This window comes from Dermacentor albipictus, chromosome 3, assembly GCF_038994185.2.
Source record: "Dermacentor albipictus isolate Rhodes 1998 colony chromosome 3, USDA_Dalb.pri_finalv2, whole genome shotgun sequence".
Lineage (NCBI taxonomy): Eukaryota > Metazoa > Arthropoda > Arachnida > Ixodida > Ixodidae > Dermacentor > Dermacentor albipictus.
The window spans coordinates 14,084,496-14,107,956 of record NC_091823.1 but is presented as its reverse complement, the minus strand read 5'-3'; the positions used below and the strand labels follow the sequence as shown (position 1 = coordinate 14,107,956).

Genomic DNA, 23,461 nt, shown 5'->3' with positions numbered 1-23,461 from the left:
CTTGTTTTTCTTCTGGTTATATTATTGTGTTAGAAGTGCGTGCCGGCGTTCGCGTTGCCATGAGCTCAACAACTCTAACCACGGCGAAGAAGCGAAAGCAGTTTTCTTTGAGCGAGAGAGTAGAGATTCTTCACGAGATAGAAGACGGGAAGAAACAATCCGTCGTGGCTAAAGAACGTGGAGTGGCGCGGTCGACGATCGCCACGATTCTCAAAGATAAGGAGAAAATCTTTAAGCACCAGCAAGAATCTTGCTGCACGTTACGGCAGCACCCGAAGACCGCGACGAGTCCGTGTCGGCCACAGATGCGTTGGACTGCTTGCGAAAACTCCGCATATTTATAGCCAAAAGCGGCACAGCGACCGAAGGCGTGCATAAGAATGCGGACGGTCTGGAATCGTTCGTGCTGCAGAATCTGTGCTGCACCCGTCAGAAGACGATCACGGACTATTTCAAATAAATGTGCCTTGTCTGACGATCACGTGTGCATTGTGTGAGAAACGAGTTCAAGGAGGTACCGCTTCAAAGGTAGGACGCTTGCGTTACTGAAATCCTATTGTTATGGCTAATTTTTGGGCTTTCACTATAACGACCTTTCAGAATAACGAACATTTTCCCGCGGTGCCCTGAAGTTCGTTGTACCGAGATTTCACTGTATACCATTTGCAGCAATGAGAAATACATGTATACTACAGTCGATTGTGGATATATCGAACTTGAAGGGGACCGCGAAATAATTTGATCTGAGATCTCTGCACGACTTGGACAGTTTCCAGAGATCGTGAAAAGCAGGACTTCCTTCTCCAAATCTGTGTCAAAAGCATAAAAGCTTCTTTCTCACAAACGCTGCAAGTCACTTGCGCTGCGGAATGGTCTTTTACATACTGATCGCAACGATAACCCTAATAGCTTGCGTTGCTCGAAGGCCCAGACAACAAACCCCGGTTCACCTTGCGCATGTCGAAGTGCTTGTTGCGGCTTTTTACCTAAGATAAGATATAAGTGGACACACCACGAAAGAAAACCAGCTTGTATGGATATGTGCTGTGCAACTTTCCATTGCAATATGTTGATACCAACAATATGCTGTTTAACCAGCCGATTGCGTGTTGGGTTTCGGAAGTGACTTCCTGCTGGAATCAGCCGCCCTCCCTGTTTGACCACCCTAAAAACTCTGCACATCTCTACTTGCATGCCAGTCAGCATACAGACACCTCACGGCTGGTACGTCTCTTCTTGCTCATCCTTTGGCCTCCAGCCTTCACGTCGGTGACTGCCGACACTACACACATGCTGTTAGTTTTGAAAGTGGCTTTCAGCTTGTAGAGCACCAGAATCCATTGCCACTCCTGCGTAAACACACGAGCACGAATTAAATGCCTTTAGTGCGGACCCACAACTCACACAGCGATAAGCATTGCGTGCCGCTGCCGCAATGGAGGGTCGTGCCGTGAGGGTGCGCATGTGGCATGCGTTGGTTTTGTTCAATTCAAACTGTAATGTAAAGATCAATCCAAGTGAAGGTTTGGTTTGGATTCGTTTTGGCCGCCTGCATAATACCAAATTGGTGTTGGCAGAAATTAAGCCCTTGTCTACAAGAGAAATCCGGCAGCACAGCATGTCCAGCTTGGCATCCCATGCCCGGCGCCACTCAGTGCTTGAGTGTCTTATGAACGTGTATCGGACCAGTAGGCCTTTCGTGTTTCTTGAATCGGAGTGACAACCTGCTCTTGCCGGTAACGTTGGTTACAGTGTGCCCGAACCATCCATATCCATATCCACAGTAAGCAAAACTGAGAGCACCATGCTACTTTTTCCTCTGTTGCATGCACTGCCCTTCAGATTCAATCTCTTGTTTGATAGCATCTGCCAAAACAGTGACATTCCAAATATGCTGGCATTGAAGACTTACGAAACACGAGAAGTCATCATTTCACTGTTAAGAGAAATGCACTTACGTGGGTGCGGCGTAGCACAGCGCAGCGTTCAATATAGCGAATGTGGTGAACGGGAGTTCAATGTACGCGTAGTACATCATTATACTTTTGCATAGAATTTTCAAAGGGATTTTATAACTGTTCGATATAGACAATAATTTTATATATCCGAGCTTGATGTACTATCCGAAATCAGCTGCGTACAGTCACAAACTGATGTAGGACTGCAATAGTTCGCATATGATTGATTATTTGGACAGCTCCAAAGCACCACTACTAGCCCTGTACAGAATGTACTAGAAGGACACCAAAATTTGGACATCTTACAGCGTGTTGTGCAATAATTCGTACTCTGACTGCTTGACCATGTGCCTTAATATGACTACTGTGTCAAAAAAAGCTAAAATGACTAAAATAACTATATATAGTACCTAGTAAAATAGCTATATTTTCATTCTGAGACACTGCCAACAAGGTCAAAACCCATGTCACTGGCACTCCAGGAAACCAACTAGTGGAGTCTAGTAAACTAGTAGTCGGCCATGAGAATTCGGCAGATGCATTGAGTATACTTTCATCTATCTGAAACAACAGTATTAAATGATTGAGATACAGGCCACAATTTTGCATCAAAGCCTTCCGCTCGATTCTAAGCCACTTCTATTCACCTTTCATGGCTGGCTGATCCTGTTGATAACGTGTGCGGAGAGACACTCTGACGACTGACAAAGCTTAAATATCATAAGTAGATGGCATTAGTAGAAAATCATGCCTGCAGAATGTCTACACCAAAGGCAATCCTATGCATGCGTATCAGCATATTGAGAAACTTGAGCCATATTCTTGGATGATCGCTTTCGAAGATACTTTAATTTTTGCGATATTTCACGTCACTAGCACCAGAAACATCGATAAGCGGTAGTGCTTCTGCACTGCAGTGATGCTACTGGCCCATGCTATTTCGGAGCAGCTTTTGGAGCAGTAAAATGACTTTCGGAGCAGATTTATGAAAGCGATTGCAAGCAATATATATGGAGCTTTCCCAGTGACCAAGTCATGTAAAAGCAGTAAGGGGTCACTCATACATAAACTCAATCCAAGCTCTAAAAATTAACCCCTCTCCTCATCCCTCTCCTATGGACTGTTATGAAGTGGTGTTGTCTTAAGATGTGCTTAAAAAGCACTTCATTGGCTTAGAAAAGAATGGACACAGTTGGAAATACTGCATGCAGACTTCAGAGGCATTTTGAGACCCTTCAGCATGAACTCGCTGCTATAAATGTGTCATTAAGATAGAACACTCTATGAAGAAAAAAAAAGGTATGTTGATAATAGTGCAGAATCTAATGTAACAGATACACTCTCCTTCTCAAATTCCCTAAATGGAATTGGCGATTCTATATTTATTTTTGCGTTATCCCTACAACGTCATTATCTTCAGATTGTACAACTCCTCTAAAGTTAAAACAGTATCGGTTATATTGATGAAATTAATGCTATCTAAGCAAATAGTTGCTTGTAAAGGTAGTTTATCTACTTTGGCAGACACAGTTCTTGCAAACAATTAGAGCTAGCAAATATATATACATATTTCTTATTTCATGATTTATGGTATATATGTTTATGTTAAAACTTGAGTTGCCAATTCAAAGAGGACTTCATTTTGTTTGATTCTTCAAGAACGCTTCCATTGTGAGATATTGATAATTCAATTTGACACTCCATATAATTTCGCATTCATAAAACAGGAGTCTAAATACAGACCCTCCCCCTCACCCTGGCCCTTATTGACAAAGCTTATTGCAGAGAAATGTCAGCCAAGAGAAGACATTACCACAGCTGCTGCAAGTTTTGCCTGGTTTCTATAGGATATAGACATAATCACCTACATCACATGGTGGGCTCACTTTTGTGTTGGGAGTTTCACCTCTGAATGTGAAATTAGTATGCTGATCGAGTGTCAAACTCTATTATGAAAACAGTCGCCAACCAGCTTTTTATATGTCTCACAAAGATATCCGAACTGTGCAGGCAGTCCAAAAATGCAAACTTTAGCAGTAAAATTAATTTTTTGCTTTTTACAATGCCAGTGGTACGAAAAATTTACTTAATTGTGCCCTATGCTTTGCTTCACTAATACAGTTAGAACCGTTTATAACGAATTCGACAGATCCACACAAAAAAAAGTGAATTCTGGGGTAACCACAATTTGATTATGAGTCACGTCGTAGTGGAGAACTCCGGATGAATTCTGACTACCAGGGGATCTTTAACATGACCCCAATGCATGGGACACGAGCATTATTGTATTTCACCTCCGCTGAAATGCAGCCGCCACTGCCAGGATTTGATGCTGCACCCTTGGGCTTAGCAGCACAACACCAAAGTCACCAAGCCACCATGATGGGTAGTTCCACGAAAAGTGGTTGTTATATCAGTATTTCATTACATATGGACCTGCCCTTAATATCACTCAACAATTAACCGTAGTGAAACTAGTGGGGCCAGCTCCGACCTCAAGGATCAGCAACGGTTGATTGCGAGGGCCCAGGACGCGGCCCAAGCTCAAGGCATTCTGGAATGGGGACGCCTCTCCAAAGCTGCATTCACCCAATAAAAATGTTTATTCTCTCTCTCTCTCTGGCATCAGCAGTTACAATTCGGCAGCACATTGATCCGAAAACAAGTCATTTTTGTTCCTAGTGCATTCCCACATCTAGCCTCAAACTTCCATTAGAAACACCCATCTAAAGAACTCATTCAAAATGGCGTCCGCTTCCGACTGCCTGCCACTTCAAAACTGCAAGCACAGCCGCCATTTTTTATTCGAGAGGTTGTGATATATATAACTACTAGCGGGACATGACTGTATTCTGCACAAGAGGACTGAAGCAGTAGTCCAGTTGGCTGGAGGCATAAACTTCGGTAACTACTGTGGCATGCTGCCGTTCTGCGAAGGTATCAGACATCATGGTTTCAGCATTACACATCAGCCACACAAGACCCGTAAAATTACGTTATCTACGTCACTTCAGGTGAAGAAAATGCAAGGTTCAAAAGGTAAAGCGTCACTGCAAACCTTTATCAGCAATCAGCAATGTGTAAACGAAGTGCCACCAAACCAAGATCTACTGAAATCGGCACAGTAACCACTTTTGCAACATTGTAGGGTGCCAGCGCATGGTGCAGTCCAGTGCAGTCTAGCGCAGTGTTCTCACCGACTTGCGACGTGTGAATATCGGCAGTACCGACATCATGAATGCTTGAGCGGCCATTGATCCCATTGTGGATGGACACAGATAGTTGTTCAGGCTTAATGCACATGGTGCCACGAACAATTATGCAAAAACGAGTCACCATCGTGGCATCCAATGTCCACCGGCACGTACGCCAGTGCACACTTTGCACCATGCAGTTTATGACGTCTCCTTCCTGGAAACATACATGCCTTGAAAGTGAGTAACCTTCTATGCAGCTTCCGAAATCTATACAAGGCAGTCGCTTGCTCGCTCATCTCAAAGGCTGTATCATCGTCGCAGTTGAACTGGAGCGGGGCGTGTGCTGCCATGTGCCCAGTATGGTCGTGCTTCTGTGCTTTGATACTTTGTGTAGACCCTCTTTTTACCTTAACCGTGCTCAAAGCATTCATTGTAATAGAACTGCAATTTATAAAGCGTTCGTTATATCTGGCAGCAGTTTCAATAAGCAAGGTCGGAACATCGTAAATGCACTGAAATGTGGTGTCATACTATATTTACTCTAATCTATCGAGCACATTTTTTCCGATAAAATGGGTCCGAAAATTGTATGCGTGCGTTAGAATCGAGTACGACCTTAAACCTGCGTTACACCGCCATCGTCATTTCAAAACGGATGCCTCATACGTGTTTCGAGCCTAGCTGCAGTACATGTGCTTAGGCAATGCTTCCTTTGGCTTAGGATAGTGCACCATCCGTCTTACCGTTTTCTGCATTTGCTCGATCAGCATGGAAGTGTCGATTGCAATGACATGCCGAGTTAATCACGATGCTACAATTAAAAGGAAAGCAATCACGTGTGCGGTGATGGATGGAAATTGGGCCGTATCACGGGAGTTTGGAGTTCCGGAAACTTGCGTGCGGGACTGGCGCAAACACTGGAGGCATTCCACACCGGCGGCCACTGCGTACAGCGCAGCCGCACGGTCCCTATCTTGAAAGCAATCTGCGATGGAGACAAGAGTCTGTGCATCTAGGCACACCGGGCTGTGTTCTCATCGCTTAGTTCACATTCAAGCGAGAGGCTGTACAAAGGTCAGCTCCCTCGCTCCTGCTACCGCAATTCCTTACTCCAGCATTTTGATAAAGAGTTTCCGCGGTCATTGAGTGAGACGTGTTCATGTTTGCTTAAGCGCGTGACACCATGCTTGCTAAGGTTATTTAGTTAGTAAGTGAATGAAAGTCATGAAATTGCCTCACCAGCATAAGTGGGGGATAAGCAACAAATTGAATAGCAAAAAAATTGTTCATGACCACCATGTCTGCGACATTGTGCGCATTATGTTAGAAAAAACCAGCGAGACACCATACAGCCTCCAAAACTTCAGTAATTGTTTTACATGGTCATGCAGAAGAGAAATTCGGGGTCTGGCTTGACGCAAGCGCAGCTGCTCGCTGCTACTTGAAAAGCGACGCTGTCTAATTGCCTAAGCAACCCACATGTGGCAGGGTGAAAGGTATTGAATATAAACAGCCCACGGAAGAAAGTCTTCACTGTAAAGACTTGACTTGGTTCGCTGCACAGCTAAAGCAGCCATGCCATGCTGCTTTCCATCATTTGTGGAGAGAAACTGCACTTGAGGACTTATACCCGTTTTCAAAAGCTCGAGCATCGCTTTTGCCGCAGGGTGGGTGCAGATTTCTCATAGTTCGCTGAAATGTAGCAGGGTGAAACAGGGTTCGCATCTCAGTGCAGTTCAAGACGATTAGCGCAGCCGTAGCATCACTGCACACTGCGATAAGGTAATGTGCACTGTGCCAAGAATGCCATCGCTTGTAGATGCTGGTGCATCTTGTGCTAGTCGCACAAAACTGAAGGTATCCCAGAGATAATAATAATATTTGGGGTTTTACATGCCGAAACCACTTTCTGATTATGAGGCACGCCGTAGTGGAGGACTCCGGAAATTTTGACCACCTGGGGTTCTTTAACGTGCACCTAAATCTAAGCACACGGGTGTTTTCGCATTTCGCCCCCATCGAAATGCGGCCGCCGTGGCCGGGATTCGATCCCGCGACCTCGTGCTCAGCAGCCCAACACGGTATCCCAGAGAGTGACAATCCAAGAATAAGGCACGCTTTTCTTGACCATTTCTCGTATAAATTTGCGTATTTTCGGCTGAATCTGTTATTTCAGACCTGCGTTCGTTCACTTTTTGATGGTCCCTGTCGAGTGTGAATTGCCGATTGCCGATTAGCAAATGTATTGCTTAAAGGGACCCTGAAACGATTTTGGCGATTTTCTACAAACGTACTGAGTCGTTAGAGAAGGTTCTTCTGATCATTAATTGATGCATCTAAGTGCTCTGCGTAAAACGTGTAATTTATTATAAGGTTTTAAAAATGCACATCGCTGCCGATCGCAGCGCACTGCTCGGCGGAATTTTAAGCCGCCCCTACCCATATGATGCAAATAACCCATATTACGTCACATGGGCGAGCTATCTGATTGGCTGACCAGGGCGCGTGGTCGATAATTTTTCCAACTTTATGGTGAACAAATGATGCTCGTAAAAGTTGGAATGTTAGTTACTTTGTTTTTGTAAAAAGAAAATAACTTAAAGAGAATACACAAGAATAGTTTTTTAGTACACTTCAGCACTTCCGGCACACAGCAAGTGTCGTCTGCTTGTGTTACAACGTACTCCATTTTGACGAGAGCTCCGCGGTCAGAGTCGGTCTCAGTCTTTTCGCGAGCACTATGATTCGACTTTGTTGCCTTGTGGACTGCAAACCTAGCGACCTGCAAACCGCGAGTCCAGTATTAGGGCAAACGCAAGCGCAAGGGGACAGGATCTGGCCGCTTGACTGTGCCGGGATGAGCCACGAGATGAGCAGAAGGGCAAATGTGAACGGTCTGCACGGTGCAGCCACCTGGTGGCACAGAGCTCAACCATACACAGTAGCAGCAACGAAGTGTACTCTTTGCTGCTGGTGTGTATTTTTCGCAGGAGTGTAATCATCAACGCGTTGATTTATAAATGTTTAAAATGCTTTACACTTGGTTAGAGCAATATTAGCGCTTTGTTTGACTGGTTAAGCGCTGCGCCAGCAAGTGTCTGGACCGTGCAGACCGATCAGGGTGCTCACGTACGTCTACGATAAAGTTCCTTCATCAGCTTGAGTTTATGCCTCCAGTCATTTGCCGAAATGACCAGCTTGCATGTTTTTAGCGGAGTACCGGACACGTTCGGCGCTGCGACAGAATGCTCGCAACGCACGCTGCTTCGATAGCTCTCGGTCGACGGCCAAGCGGCTAGCGGAGAGGTCTCGCGCGGGATGGGGCGTGCTCCTAAACAACCGGAAGTGAGCGATGTGACGTCGCATCGTGACGATGAACCAGTGAAGGCGGAGCTTAGCGCCGCTCGCTCGGCGAGCGAGTTGAGGAGGAAAAGCATAGCTAGGGAGGAGGGTAACTTCTAATCGCTTGCAGCTCCATTAATACGTAACGCTTCACTTAAATTGTGGTGCGAATGTTCTACTTAAGCTGTACCCTACGCGCCTACAAAATTTGTCCGAACCGTTTCAGGGGCCCTTTAATGAAGAGGTAAAATGAGGTTCGCATGTGCCAGTGCAAATCATAAAGTATACCGGTTGCAGACTTTTTAGAAGTGTTTTAAAAAAGAGAAGTTTGAAGATATACCACTAAAAAAATGAAGCAAGATAAGCCCCCTCTTGGTCAGAATAATAAAGCACTTAAAGGGCCCTTCACCAGGCCACACAGCAAAGTTCGATTATACGCTGGAAGTTATGTGGCCTCTAGGAAGCGTACTACCACAAGAATTTTTCAAATTGGTTCATTAATAGCAGAGATAGAAATATTTCAGTGCCGTGAACCCATGATTGCAGGAGGTGAGTGTCATAGCCAACAGACACTCACTCCACTTGCCCCCGCCATTCCTTCCCTGCCTTCTCCCATACCGGAGCTGGAGGATCACGTGACGTATACGTCACGGGTCCTGTTCTTTTTTTTTTATGCGAAGCATATTACGAGGGCTCAACCCAGCTCCTCAGGCGCGGCGGTGACCATGAAATCACGTGACACCGTGACGTCACGACAGAGGAGAAGTGGCTTTGGCTCAACTCTTGCAAGACGGGCTGGGTGGGAATCGAACCAGGGTCTCCGGAGTGTGGGACGGAGACGCTACCACTGAGCCACGAGTACAACGCTTCAAAGCGGTACAAAAGCGCCTCTAGTGAATGCGGTGTTGCCTTAGAAACGCGCTGTTTCTAAGGCGTGCGTCTCTTGCTCAGGCGCACATTTCGTTGCCGCGCCGAACGCTGCTTTGCTCGACGCTCACCGCGTCCAATGCGGGGCGCGTAGTCGCTGCCCTGTAGCCCATTGTCTTACACCCCTTGGCGGGTCGACGGGAACGCTGTCGCGTTCCACTCTTGAAGGCGAAGAAGTAATGCATGAGTTGTTTCTTCGTCTAGCCGAACCAAATATAGCCAAGCAACAGCAGTTCACCAGGCTAAACAGTGGTTCAACAACTAAAATAAAGGCTAGTATGCTTCGCATCCTGGGCTTAACCTTACCTAAGCCACAGCCATTTTTTTTCGTCTTTCTTTCATTTTTTTTCATTTTTTTTTTCCTGTGCAGCACACTTCCGCTGACAGTTGCACGTGCAAGCTGTTGCGTTTTTCTCATTTCGCGCAGTGCACTATTTTGCATGCTGTGCACAAGGACACCTGATTAGTGGTAAGGTAAGTGTTACACGAACACTGACGTAGATGCAAGCGGATCATAGAACATGATTGTGCATGCAACTGCACGATGTGGGAATAAGCAGACACAACGAGAATACATCTGCCTTGCTGTGGTGCAGAGTAAAACAAAAGCCTGCAGAGATTCGGTTTGTGTATTTTTTGTCTCTTGAAGCAACAGATTACACAAATAACAGATTTGTACTTGAATAATTCTCGAAGTGTCACGAGTCCCTATGGGCAACGTCACAACATATGCATGTACGTAGGTGCACATGGCGATAAACATCATAACTGTGTCTTTTGAGTGTGCCGCTTGCGAGGTAAAGGGCAAAAAATGTTTAGTTTGAAATTTCAGCTCTTTCCACGGCACGTAGCAATGCATTTCTTAGTAGACAGAATCATGAGCACACATTTTATGCACTTCGCTTGCCAGCTCAAAATGGCCGGACTTGGTGAGGGGCATTAAGGGGCTGAACATGCTCAATATCCAAATGATGGATTACTGAATTACATGATCAAATTCTGTATTTATTCTATATCCTTGTATTTCTCTTATGCCAATGCAATAAGGTACTGCTTAGTGTACTACTGCGTTTTCTTGCTTTGTGTTATGAATTTGTAAATGTAGAGTCGCAGTTTTCATTGCAGTTTTATTTCTCATTACTAGTTGTTGTTTTGCATCCGTCTGCTCAGATTTCAGTTCTTTAAGATGCGTAGCACGAGCGGTCCCATTACAGTGGCTTCGCTTAGGGACTTTCTCTTTGTCTAGTGTACTTTCACCACATATGGACAATAAAATAAACCCTCACTTCATTGCAAAACATTTCCCAAGCACCGCTTACCCGACGTGATGAGGATGCATCGGAGGCTGAGGAAAGTCCTCCCGGAAGTAAGAGGGGTACTCCTTGCCACCAAAGCCTGGCTGACTGCCCCTCCTACCTGGGCCCACTCCTGGCATGCCACGACCTGCCATGAAATCATTCCTGGACAAACAAGGCCAAGCTCTTTTGTGAAACACAACTTCTCTTGACAGAAGACTTACATAAAGCACTTCACACCAAGAGGGTCACACTATCATGATGCGGCAGCAAGCCATGCAGGAATGCAACGCTGCCAGAGCAAATTAAGCGAAGCTTTAACACCAGAGCGAATTAAGCGAAGCTTTAACACGGCCACAGTCCTGCCTGTCTGGGCGCAAGTTTGTGCACGCTTAACACCCAGTCCCTCTAGCCCAGCCATGCCAAGCCTCAGCTACTTATCATCCTTTACTACAGGTGACGGTAGTTGTCTGACTGGTCGACGAGTCCAGCACTTCCAGTGTGCCAGACAGCGGCCGGTGAAGTTGGATACGCCATGCCGGAGACTCGAAGATAGTCAAAATTTTACGCTGCACTTTCAATGTGACCAGCAGCAGCACAGCGATGAATTGTTGCCACAGCGCTAGCGGACAAGTGCATGGCGAGCAAGCGCTTCTTTGTTTGTCAAAGGCGCAAACGCAACACGCTCGCTTCTCTGAACCTGAACAGCATGCCGCTGGTCAACCAACCTAGTGCGTAATGCACGCTGTTCCAGCTGCTCCAGAGGGCAATAGGACATGTTTTATTCCTGCAGCCGCCACACTAGACTGTGTAGCATCTAATTTTCACCAATTTAGTGTAAATGCGCCCCGCATGAATTGTGTCCAAGCCGGACTGTGCCGCACGTTTAGCTTGGCCAGCCCAATGCACTCTCCTTGAAGCAGAGTCAAAATGTATCGAGGCCCTGCTGTTGAACATGAGAACCAGATAGAGAAAACTGACTGGACTCTGAGAATACATCACATCAAAAGAACATCGCAGGAGTGCAACGGCGTTGTCACAGCACATGAAGCTGCTAACAATGTATACTAACTCAGTGGCTAGCAGACGTACGGGACTTGTTCACTGATATACCGGAACAGAATACAGTAGAGCCTCCTCCATATGTTTTGAAAATAAGAACCGCGAGAAAAGATGTAGAAACCGAGAAAATGTACCATCCGAAATAACTAAAAAAATTTGAGACTCGACTATTGTTGACATCTACATAATGCGAAGCGTCACGCGAATCGTTACAACACGAGACACCCACACACTTAGTGCTGATGGTGCTCTGGCAGCCAGAGACGCATTTTGTTTTTTCTTTTACGTGGTGTTTTAAGAGGGCGACAAGAAACCGAAATGAAATCAAGCTGGTGGGCCATGACAGATGCCACCGAAGCGAAATGTGATGCCCACATCGGGCTGCCTGCAGCAGGAAACGGCAGCGCGTTTGGATTATGGGCTACTAAAAGCGTGCAGTACACAACCAATGGCACTGCACACCATGCACTGTAAAACAGATAGGTGAAGATGCTTATCGCAATAGATTTGGCAGCGATAGCTGTGAATGCGGCGTGCGACAACCTGGGCGAATTTTTTCGAGTACCGAAATAAGAAACTGTACACATCGCCGTTTTCATGTGAGACGGGCGGTTACATACTGTTCTCGATTGCCTGTGCATGCGCCTCGCACCTTTTCTTGTTCACATGGGATCTAGCAGTCGGAAAACGCATACGGTCGCAGTCTGCAGCAGGGAAAGATGTCGCATTTCTGTTATCGCCTATTAAAAGCGTGCGCTACGCCTCCGACAGCCCCACGCACTATAGACAGATAGGCAAACATGCTTATCTCAATAGGATTGACAGTGATAGCTGTGAATTCCGCGTGCGACGACCTAGGACAAGATTTGCTGGTACCGAAATGAGAAATTGTGTGTGTGCCGGCATTTTCACACGAGATGGGTGAACGAGTATTTCGGTGAAGCTGCCGCAGTGGGCAGCTATATACTGTTCTCAATCGCACATGCCTCCCGCATTTTCTTGTTTACATGGGATGTAGCAGCCAGAAAACGTATGATATGATCGCAGTTTGGCGACGCACTGAACATTGGTGCCAAAAATCATGTGTTCCGGGAACGTATGAACTGGTAAAACATGGGCATAACTCTATTGGATCACTTTTTGCATTCTCGTTTGTGAACGTTGGCGCCAGCAAAACATACGTAACGGGAGCTTATTAATCAAGTTCTGTTGTACAGGTAAAAGCCATAGCCTCCTCTCCAGGAGGCCTAAGAAAGCAAATATCGCCAGTTCTCCACATCTCTTCACTGTATGCCACTTCCACCAGGCGATAATAGCGGCATTTTTAAAAAAATTTTCGGTATGAAAAACATCTACATTTGCAAGCTCTTTGTGATGCCTTGACCTGTATTTCACGTGCAAAATTTTGCACAGAGGCTACTGCATGTCTAAAGTATCTGAAATTGGGCTTTTTATGCAGTCGAAAATTTCGTTGCAGTTGGCTTTTAAGTCTCGTAAGTCTCATAAAGGGGGCTTCTAACCAACAGTGCAGACTGATTGATTAACATATGGCATAGAAGTTTTGAAGAAATGCAAGTTAAGAGAAAGCTTTAGCTGATCTGATCAGAGTTGGCCCTCAAGCTAAGGCATCCTCTCAAGACCACTCAAATGCATATGAAATCAATTTTTATGTGTACTTTATTTTCATTTTCCCTGGTTTACATACTGGCACTACACCACACGTATTGCTTCTGAGAATTAACAAACAAACAGAAGCATTGATGTCAGCAATTGTGTTCTTCTCAGTGTTCATAGATGTGTCTAATGGTGCTGCTACTACAATAACTATAGCCAACCAACTGGTCCACCAGATCTCCTCAGTGAATAATCCAGCACACTTTTAAATCGCCAGCAATGAACGTGATCAAGAGTGAACTTTGCAGTGATGCACAAGGCACGCAGCATCTCACCCAAAGTTGTTGTTCCACTCTCCAGGCCCTGGGGGCCAAGGCTGACGAATATTTGGATCCTGTTGTGGCTGACCGAGGGGCGGCTGTTGTGTCCAGTTATTACTGGCAGCTGCGCGCTCTTCAGCCGCACTACCATACCTAACCCAGCCCTGCAGAAGTACAAGCGAGTAACTTTCAGCACCAAAAATCTCTATATAAAGCAGAAAAGCCCATCTAAGACAAGAATCACAGAACTACTGCACATGCCAAATGCTGAAGCAAAAAGGGCAAGAAAGATGGAAACACCAGCTCAGTATCATTAGCAAACGATAGGAGCAGATCAAGTAGCCTGTGTATAAAAAAAAAAAAAAGGTATCCAACACAGGAGGTTTCGTCATTTTAAAGATTACCTTACTTAAGCCTTCTAGAGGAATGGCAGTTATGTGTAAAGGTTTGTCAAACCGCTGCAACAGTTCTTACTGTTGTTCCACACTCTATCTCGACGTTCTCCAAAATTTGTGCAGCAGGATCTGTGTGCCTGTCCACCATCAAAATGCAATCATTAATAGTATTTTCCCCTAGTTCAATAAAATAGCACTTGTCAGGTAGCAAGCATTGCATCCCTCTTAAATGGGTACTTACACACCGATGAGTCACTATGGCTCCACACTGGCATATGATCTAGAATATGTAATAGCCAATGAACAACCAATGGTGCATGATTCACTCCCGTGTTTCAGTGCATGGCATAACTTCATGCACCACTTGCGTTCAAGAATGCAGCTGCTGTTTGTGCAGCCCACTTAGCCTAATAACACATGACATTAGGATTTGGACATATCAATGCACCACAAGTGAAAGCTGGCACATAACAACAAGCTGCAGAACTAACTAAAGGAAAGCATTAGCCATGCTTTCATTCTCTATGTGATCCAATTCAGACAGTTTGTCTTTTGCAAAATAGCCACAGCGCAAACCTGGTAATTTTTCTTCGCTAAGCTGTGCAAGCAGCCACTGTATTTGGTCAATGCAAATATTCGTTCCAGACTGAGCAGCTCTCTATATATTGAACAGCTGACATAGTTTCACTTGCGGGCACTAAATATAGCATTGCTCTCAGTGGCTGTATTTTTGGACGATCCCTTCCAGTGATACTTTCACTTCCAAATATTTCACATAACTAGCATTGGACGCGTCAGCATTTCGTTCCTTTCATAATGCCAGGAACCCCTGTCGTAGATAGACAGTCCAGTACTAGCTGTGCAAGACCTCTAAAAAAATGAATGTCTGAAAAATGAATCCCTCAAAGTGATCACGCAACAATACCATCCTAGTACTGCCGTTATTGCATTCAACCTGAAATCAGTGCATAGCAGGTGCCTCTACATCTTGCTCGACAGAGAGAACACAACTAGGCACAATCCCCTTCCCCAACAAAGGCACTGTGCCCTCTCCATTTAAAAATGAACAACTATCGATGCTAAGTTGCCCATCAAGCAATCTAACGCTAATTTCCAGAGACTCAGACATTATACGAATCCCGGCATACCTTTAAGTCTTTGTTAGTTCTGCAAGATAACAGTATCTTGTTGCAAAATGCCCAGGTGTGTGTTGTTAACACTAAAGCAACTATCTTGCTGCAGCAGTGCAGCTGAATTTACCAGGAACCACAAATGCACCACGTTGCAGCCCACACAAAGATGCATTTAATTTCAGTACATGGCAATCTAGTGACAGTCGTACTGACTATGGCTTCCAAAAGCCAGCATGCTTGAAGCACACCTTCATCCTGCACCAAGCAACAGAACAGTGGGCGAAGGGGCAGATGACTTACGCCACTCTCTTTGCTCTGCTGAAAACTGCCTTCGGGCGGCTGCTGAGGCCGTGACTGCCCCCAACCACCCCCTGCCTGTTGTGGACTATTCCACGATGCGCTACTTTCATCCATGTCACCCCGTTTCCTGAGGTCCACGTCTTTTGCTGCTTCAGCTGTAGGCAGTCGCATATCGACGTCCATACTGTTCTCATTCTCGGTAGCAGGAGGCTTGACTTCAGGCGGGAGGGTGCGCAAGTCCGAATCGGTGTCGGCCAGCTTTTCGGGATGTAGGTTGAGGGCACGGAGTATGTGCTCCGATGGTCGTTTCTCAATGTCCACAGTTGGAGGTGGTGGTTCTAGCCTGATCACATGCACCTCACCATCGGCTGTTTTGATCGCAATTGGACTGTTGTCGAACTGTGCACTATATGGGACACCGTCCAGGAAGATTTCCCGCAGTGGTGCTCCAAACTTGATTGTGCGCTTCTTTCCAGTCCGTTTTGAAATGAATTCATGTGCTATGCCATCAAATAGCAAACTGACAGGTTCCTGGTGGGAGACAAAGAGAAAACAATTTTGAAGTGAGAACATATCAACACGGCCATCCTCTAAATTATGCTCATTCTCTAAATATATGCATAACACATTAAACTAACTAAAACTGCAGCTGAGACAGATTGAGTAGTCATAACAAAGGGGTTGCTACAAAAAGAGGTTCATTTTGTCCAGGGTGAGGGGTTTTACCTTTGGTTCAACCAGGGATGCTAGCCACTTTTATAATGAAAAGTGACACCCATTTTACAAATATCAGCAGTGATTTTACGTACTTGGTGCACTGCACAAGGCAAAGTGGGAGACAATATTACCAAGCTTGCCACCTCCTTCCGATGTCACCAGCTACAGCAGAACCTCAATAACTTCAATACCTCAATGATTTACAGCCGCAAATAATTCAAGGAATCTCCACTGTCAGTTCATTTATAATGTGAATTACAGTGATTAATTCATTATACCTATACATGAACAGCATGTTGCAGGGCAAATCTGCAAAAGACATGAATCTCGGAGACCAGTAGTGATTCACTAAGTCCAAGACACCACAGGTTAGAAACCTGAAATAACATGGAAACCCTCTTTTCTGTACAGTAAAACCTTGTTCATTTGGATTTCACGGGACTGAAAAATAGTTGTCCAAGTTAACCAAATGTCAAATTATTAAAGGAAATCAAGAAAACAAACAAATGCTTACTATGTTAGCACAGATTTATTTACTGAATGAATTAGCAAATCCTGTTTTTATTGTGCACAAAAGCAGTGTGGGAGCTGCAATTCTCGCTATCTCAAGACTGATTTGCATTCACAGCGACTAAGGCCATGAGACTTCCTTCGCAGCGTAACCATGGCGCAAGTCTTTATCCGAGACGTGCTTTTCACTCACGTGCACATCCAAATTATTAAAGCAAAAGCATTATATGCCCCATTACATGAAAATCCGGTGGCGGCACCGGTGCCACCAAGTGATGGTACCAAAAATGGTCGATGGTGCAGAGAGTAAAAACACGTCAAAAATGCTCAGATTGATGTCAAATTTCTCAGGGAGGTTCCTGTAAACAAAGTAAATAAATGGCTTTGAAAAGAAAATTTCGTAATTTTTTTGTCTGAATGGGAATGGAACCTGGGGCCCAGAAGTGCGAGACAAGCACGCTACCCTGACGCCAGTGTGGCTCCACAGATCTGGTTGACTAAAGGTGTGCCTAGTACATAGGTCATTGCACATGTCACGTCGAGAGGTGTGGCCTAGTCCATGCGTCATTGGGCATAACGTGACGGCGCAGCCAATGGGGAGTGCCCACTGGCTGCGATGAGTGTATAAAATTAATGTTAAAATAAAAGGCATTAATGTCCAATTGAACGGCACGGAGTGGTCCTTCGAGTTATGAGTTCCTCGCGAGCAAGTGAGCACGTCGAGGTGCTTGGCATGCTTTAATTTGGCCTTTGTGTTTGTGACATTGCGCACACAGCTGCACATTGCACAGAGTCAAAACAAAACTACTATTTGCTGTCACCACTGTGGTCAGGATCAAAGTGATCATGGACGAAGACCAAGCAGTTCGGAAGGCACATGGGCAAAGTGCGCACCTAATCAAGACGAAAGGTCCATTAATTCACCTGCACCACTGTGAACCAGTTCACGGCGGTTCACGAAAGTTCAGAAATTGTGCAGCTCGATTTTCTGCAGTGCAGGCACAGCGTGACACTCGGAAGGAATGCCAAGGTACAGACGCGGTGTAGGCGTTATGTCCGACCAACGTGCACGAAATGCGTATGTTTGAGAAGCCCGGAACTGCAGGTATGATCGGCTACTGGGGCTTAAATACACACCCCATTTGGATAGACACGTCAGAAATGTGCAAGCGGAGTTTTAACAGCACTCGTGCCCATGTGCTGCATCGTCTGCTACGCTGCTGCTTCGCACATGTATGCCTGCACCAAGTTGACACCGACAGCGGAGTGGGTGCAGCAAAATCATGAACCAGCCTTGCACCTTTGCTGCACCTTTTGAAACGAACGGTGTGGTTCAGCGAGCGCCACTGCAGCACCGCTGAAAGGAATGGCAGGGTACAGCACCCCGGGAACCGATTCAGATGGTTCAGGCGAATCGAACGTACCTTAAATTACTCTTTGCTGAAACCGCAGTCGCAATGCATGGGGTGACGCGCGCACCAAGTCAAAATGAAACTACTGCTTGCTGCAACCACTGCAGACAAAATGTGGCCACTATCGATGCGATCATGAATGGGAACTACGCAGTTATGAAGGTACAGGGCCAAGTTGTGTTGTGTGCACAGCAGTAAACACAAGAATAAAGGTTATTAAGACAAAAATAGGCATGAAGCGTTCGCATAATTTCACCTGATGACTATGCCGATGCGGACTGCGCCACATTGTTTTGGTTGAACATTAGCATCGATCTTGCTCTTTTGCATTGCAAATTTGTGGCACTCCAAAATAATGCGTATGCCTGTCAGGACCAGAGGATGAGTACAAATTATCATCAAATTATTCAAATTAACAAAGCTTTACTGTACTCAGCTCTTTTGCAATGGCTCTGTCATTCTTCCGCTGTGCTGCGGAAGCTTTTAGCAGTGCACCTTTTATCACCACACAAATTATCAGGTAAACATGTGCAATTTTTCCACAGTAGGACAATTCTGACATAGCTTATAACATCAACTCCTGGTGCCATGAGATGAAAACCAGGACTGCAACCAATGTGAGCGCTTTCTGAGGTACCATACTAGAGCCAAAACATGTATGTGTTTGACCAACTAAAGAAGACTTCGCAGAATGTTTGACCAGTGAAAGAAATATAGCAGATCCAATGCACTTGTTGGAATCATTTAAGCGAAGCTTTCTTAAAACATTTCAGCTAAATACTATGCAATAAGACACATAATGCATGCAATCTTATTTATTTCCAAGTATGCACAAGGAACTGTTCACATTCCTCTACCATTGCAGAAGTTTTGTTGCATTTGGATTCATGCGAACGTGCGGGTACTGTAAAAACCAAAACATAGGTCGAGCTTTTCCCCAATAATTTAGAAAAGTGCCCGGTGTCTTATATAATAGTGTTTGACACAATTGTATTTGTCATCTGGCTACTATGGGCCAAAAGAAAAAAGAATAGAGAAACTGTCGCTATTCTAGTTGCTGCTGTTGTGAATAGGTAAACTTCACAAGCCATGTGCTAATGTGCATTACTTCTGTCCTGGAACGCAAAATTAGCAGGTCTCGGCTTGACTTCAGTGCTGCATTAGAAAAATATGTGATAGAATATACGGAAGCGAATATGAGCAGGGCAGCGCTGCACCATTTGGTTTCCACAAACTGTAAGTGACATGGGGAAATAGTTGATTTTCCCTCAAAATTTCGTCGCTTCATTCCACGACTGCTATGCTGTTCATACTGAACTTTGAAGACACCGTGATGGAATTTCTTCACAAGCAGCCTGCACAAGTTTTCCCGATAATGGACATCACTCAACGAAGCAGCGGAACAATGAATAACCACTGGGACAAATCAGTGGCACAGAAAAGAAGTCGCATTAGCTACCACAGTCAATAAGCACGGCGTGAAAAACCTGAAGCTGCTATTAACAGGGGAGCATCAAAACGAGGAAATGGTCGGTAGTCACCGGAGGGCACCTGCAGGTCAGCTACAGTGAAGCAAGGTTTGGGTACGGGCTAGTTGGTATTCTGCTGTTTCAAACATCACTTACAGCGCATACAAGAACAAGGAACCAAAAGAATGATGAAGACAAACGTCGTTCTTTTGGTCCCTTGTCCTTGTATGCGCTGTAAGTGGTGTTTGAAACAGCTACAGTGATTGTCGGTGCGTGCCTCAACTGTCCAGTGTGTACAGCTCATTGCCTAATGACAGTGCCTAGTCCTGCTAACAAATGCCTTGGACATCATTAATTATGTACTGTGGGATGTCATAAGTGACTGGCAGCCGCCCCCGGATGAGAATCCTGACAATTCATGTGCAGTTTACATCTATGACAATGAATGAGCCTGTTTGTCGAATAAAGCATGTTCTGTAGTTAACTGTCAACTACCCTCCACATCAACTTAAATCCTGTTTTAAGGTAATCATTTGTGTTCTGCACAGCATATTGCAGCATAGCAAATACGTGCCTGCCTGGCATGATGACAAGGCTCATAGACCCCCATAGCGACCCACATGACTGCGCATTACAATGTCTCCATGATCAGCCCAGTTTACTGTCAAAGACAAAGCAAATCTGCCAATCCCCAAGAAGGAAGGCAAAGAAAGTGTTGCTTCGGTGAAGGAATTATGCACTAGAAGGCAGTGCAGGGTAGTATCGAAGATATGAGTATCTCAGATACTATCTTACTCTTTGAGTATCTTGTATCTGTATCACAATACGTCTGGCAGGACGTGCAATAGTATCCGTATTTCCGATACATGAAAGAATGTATCGTGTATCCTAAGGTACAAGATACTGGCTATCACAATGTCACCATGTGAAACTATTAATGTTGGCTGAGCACCGCTTCGCAAGCTGATACTGCGACCACTAAGCCACGGGAATAAAACTAAACGCAGCAACATTCTTTTATTTCTCCACCAGAGCCCTCCAGTGAGGGCAGGCGATGAGGTGTGCACGTCCCTATTGGAGCAGGGTCATGTGGTGGCGTTCGTACCGCCTCGACTAAAACAAGCACGCAAATGTCTCCGTACAGCCGGTTTTTTGTTTTCTTGATTTAAGTTGCAACAGTGCACTGATGCTTGCTCGTATCCACCGTACTGTGCTGCATATGCAACCGCGTGCGGCTTCTTTAGCGCAAATTCTGACACCGTTATATTGTTATTATCGAAGTTTTTCTTGCGTGGTGCTTTGTTACAAAGTCAGAAGAATGCAAGAGTGGGGTCCTGCTCTAGTTTTCTGACCTGTCTAAATCATTCTTAATATTTAGATACTTACATTCCACTTGAGTTTACTGTTATGTCAACGTGATGTGGACAAAATTAAAACAATCTTGGCATGCATGAAGCATACCACAACAAAAATCCTGCTTAGGACTTGGTAAAACAGCTAAATTGTGCTTACATTATAATAATGGAAATTATAAGGAAAGGTGTTTAAGACATTTGTAAGAGAATTCAGGATACATTATAATACAAGATATTTCGTTTTTCTCATGAGCGTCCACAAGAGCCATGTTAAGCTATATTCCACAGGCACTGAAATTCATATTGTCTGACCTTAACAGGTAAGTTGACAATGCGTCAAAGCTATTAGTGGTGCTGCCTGTATCGCGTTTCTATATATTCACAGTGATTGTGTGATATGGAACCGCCTTTCTAATTTATTTAGACAAATTTTTATTTTCTTTAGCTCGCCCTTAAATTTCTTACTGTTAGGAGATATCTCCTCGTCTGAGTACTTGTAGTGCAGGTGCAGCTGCGGTAACTCCTAATAATAGCATGGAGGAGGACGACAACCCTCCGCCACCTAAGAGAAAGGCTCCAGCCGTTAGCAGCCAAACCGGATCACAACTGGCAGACCTAGGACAAAAATTAACAGAAATGCAAAATGTACTGAAAGAACAAGCGGAAGCCGTCGGCAACCTCACGCTGGCGGTTTCGACCATAATGTCGAGAATTGACAAATTCGAAAGCAACGTGGCCAACCTAAGTCTTAGAGTAGCCAAGCTGCAGCCAGTAACCATCGCAGGGGCCCCCATAACTGGGGTCGCATCTAATCAATTCCACGACATCCCCGTAAACAACACAGGAGCATCTGGGGTCGTTCAGACCTCCAGCCCTCGACCAGACCAAAATAGGCAAGCACGGTAAAAGAGGCGCGCTGACGATATGGCAGTGGAATTGCAGGAGTTACACCGCAAAAAAAGCGGTCCTGCAACAACACCTTAAAAACAAATCGAAACCCGATGTAATAATGCTACAAGAGACACACGAATTAGCTAAACTACCCGGTTACCAAGCCATCGGTCCCCCATCCGGGGAGAACCAAGCGGTAACTACTTTGGTCAGGAAAGGCTTAGTGGTCGTTCGTCACGACCTTAAGGTAGCGCAGATTGAACAAGTATTCGTAGAAATTATACCTAAAAGCAAAAGCCAAAGCAGCACGTTTATCCTCAATCTATACAGCAAGCCAGCGCACATACGACAGCGCTTTCTAACCCTTTTTAGGAGGGCCACCGACATCGTGTGCTCCCATCCCCTACTAATCGGGGGAGATTTTAACGCCCCGCACGGAGCGTGGGGCTATGCCTATACAAGAGCCAAAGGCAAGGCTTTATGGCAGGATATACAGGAAACAGGCCTGACCCTCATCACCGACCCCAGCTCCCCCACCAGAATGGGAACAGGGCTGACAAGAGACACCACGCCCGATCTAACATTAGTGAAGAACGCAAGAGGAGCAAGTTGGAATAACACGTTCGAAGACCTTGGTAGTGACCACAGAATTCTCGAAACTAAATTATCGGAGAATTTAATGGTCGAACCCAACAAAACCTTCAAATGGACGGACTGGGACCAGTTCCGCAAGAATCGAGCCGGAATGACGCACGCGCCCATCACAGACATTCAACAATGGGCCGAACAAGTGATGGCTGACGTCAATGAAGTTACAAAGACCGTGACGCCAGAACTTCCCGTCGAGAAGATCGACAGTCGCCTGGTGCACATGTGGGAGGCCAAACGATCGCTTCAAGCCAGGTGGCAGAAACAAAGACACAATAGGAAGTTGAGGAAACGCATAGCGTTACTCAACAAACAAATAGAAGAACACTGCAAAACTCTTAGTAAACAACAATGGAATGAGATCTGCAACGAGATGGACGGACGGATTGGCACCGGTCACACATGGCGCCTGCTCCGACACCTGCTAGACCCGACCAAGACCAAGGCAACACATCGGGAAACCATGCGCAAGCTAGTACACACACACACCAAGGACGAGGAAGAAATCCTTTCCGACCTCTGCGACAGATACGCCCCGCACAGCCCGACTATTCAACACGGCGAATACACGGGAAATCCCAATTTCTCTCTGGACAGAGACTTTGGCGAGGCGGAAATCCGGGCCGCTTTACAAAAGCTCAACAGCAAGTCGGCCCCGGGACCGGACGGCGTAACTAATAAGACCCTTCGTAACTTGGACAACGAGACCATCTCCGAACTGACCAAGTACATCAACGATTGCTGGACCCGAGGATGCATCCCTGACCAGTGGAAAAGAGCAAAAATGGTGCTCATCCCCAAACCAGGGAAACCCCCAGATCTGGCCAATCTTCGACCAATATCCCTTACGTCGTGCGTCGGCAAGTTGATGGAGCACGCCTTCCTCACCCGTATCAACGCACACTTGGACGACGTG

At 45.5% G+C, this 23,461-nt stretch overlaps 1 protein-coding gene across 6 annotated transcripts in view; it reads right to left on the bottom strand.

Annotated features, from left to right (window-relative positions):
- LOC139057251 (pre-mRNA cleavage complex 2 protein Pcf11-like) overlaps positions 1 to 23,461 on the bottom strand; it is an 85,484-nt gene that overhangs the window by 25,972 nt on the left and 36,051 nt on the right. For 5 of the 6 annotated variants that reach the window (XM_070535126.1, XM_070535127.1, XM_070535129.1 and 2 more), the window contains 3 exons: positions 15,544 to 16,074; positions 13,731 to 13,879; positions 10,744 to 10,884 (listed from right to left, as the gene is read on the bottom strand). In XM_070535126.1, the coding sequence (XP_070391227.1) occupies positions 10,744 to 10,884; positions 13,731 to 13,879; positions 15,544 to 16,074 (821 nt within the window). The remainder of the gene's footprint in view (positions 1 to 10,743; positions 10,885 to 13,730; positions 13,880 to 15,543; positions 16,075 to 23,461) is intronic. The other variant, XM_070535131.1, reaches the window with a different exon arrangement.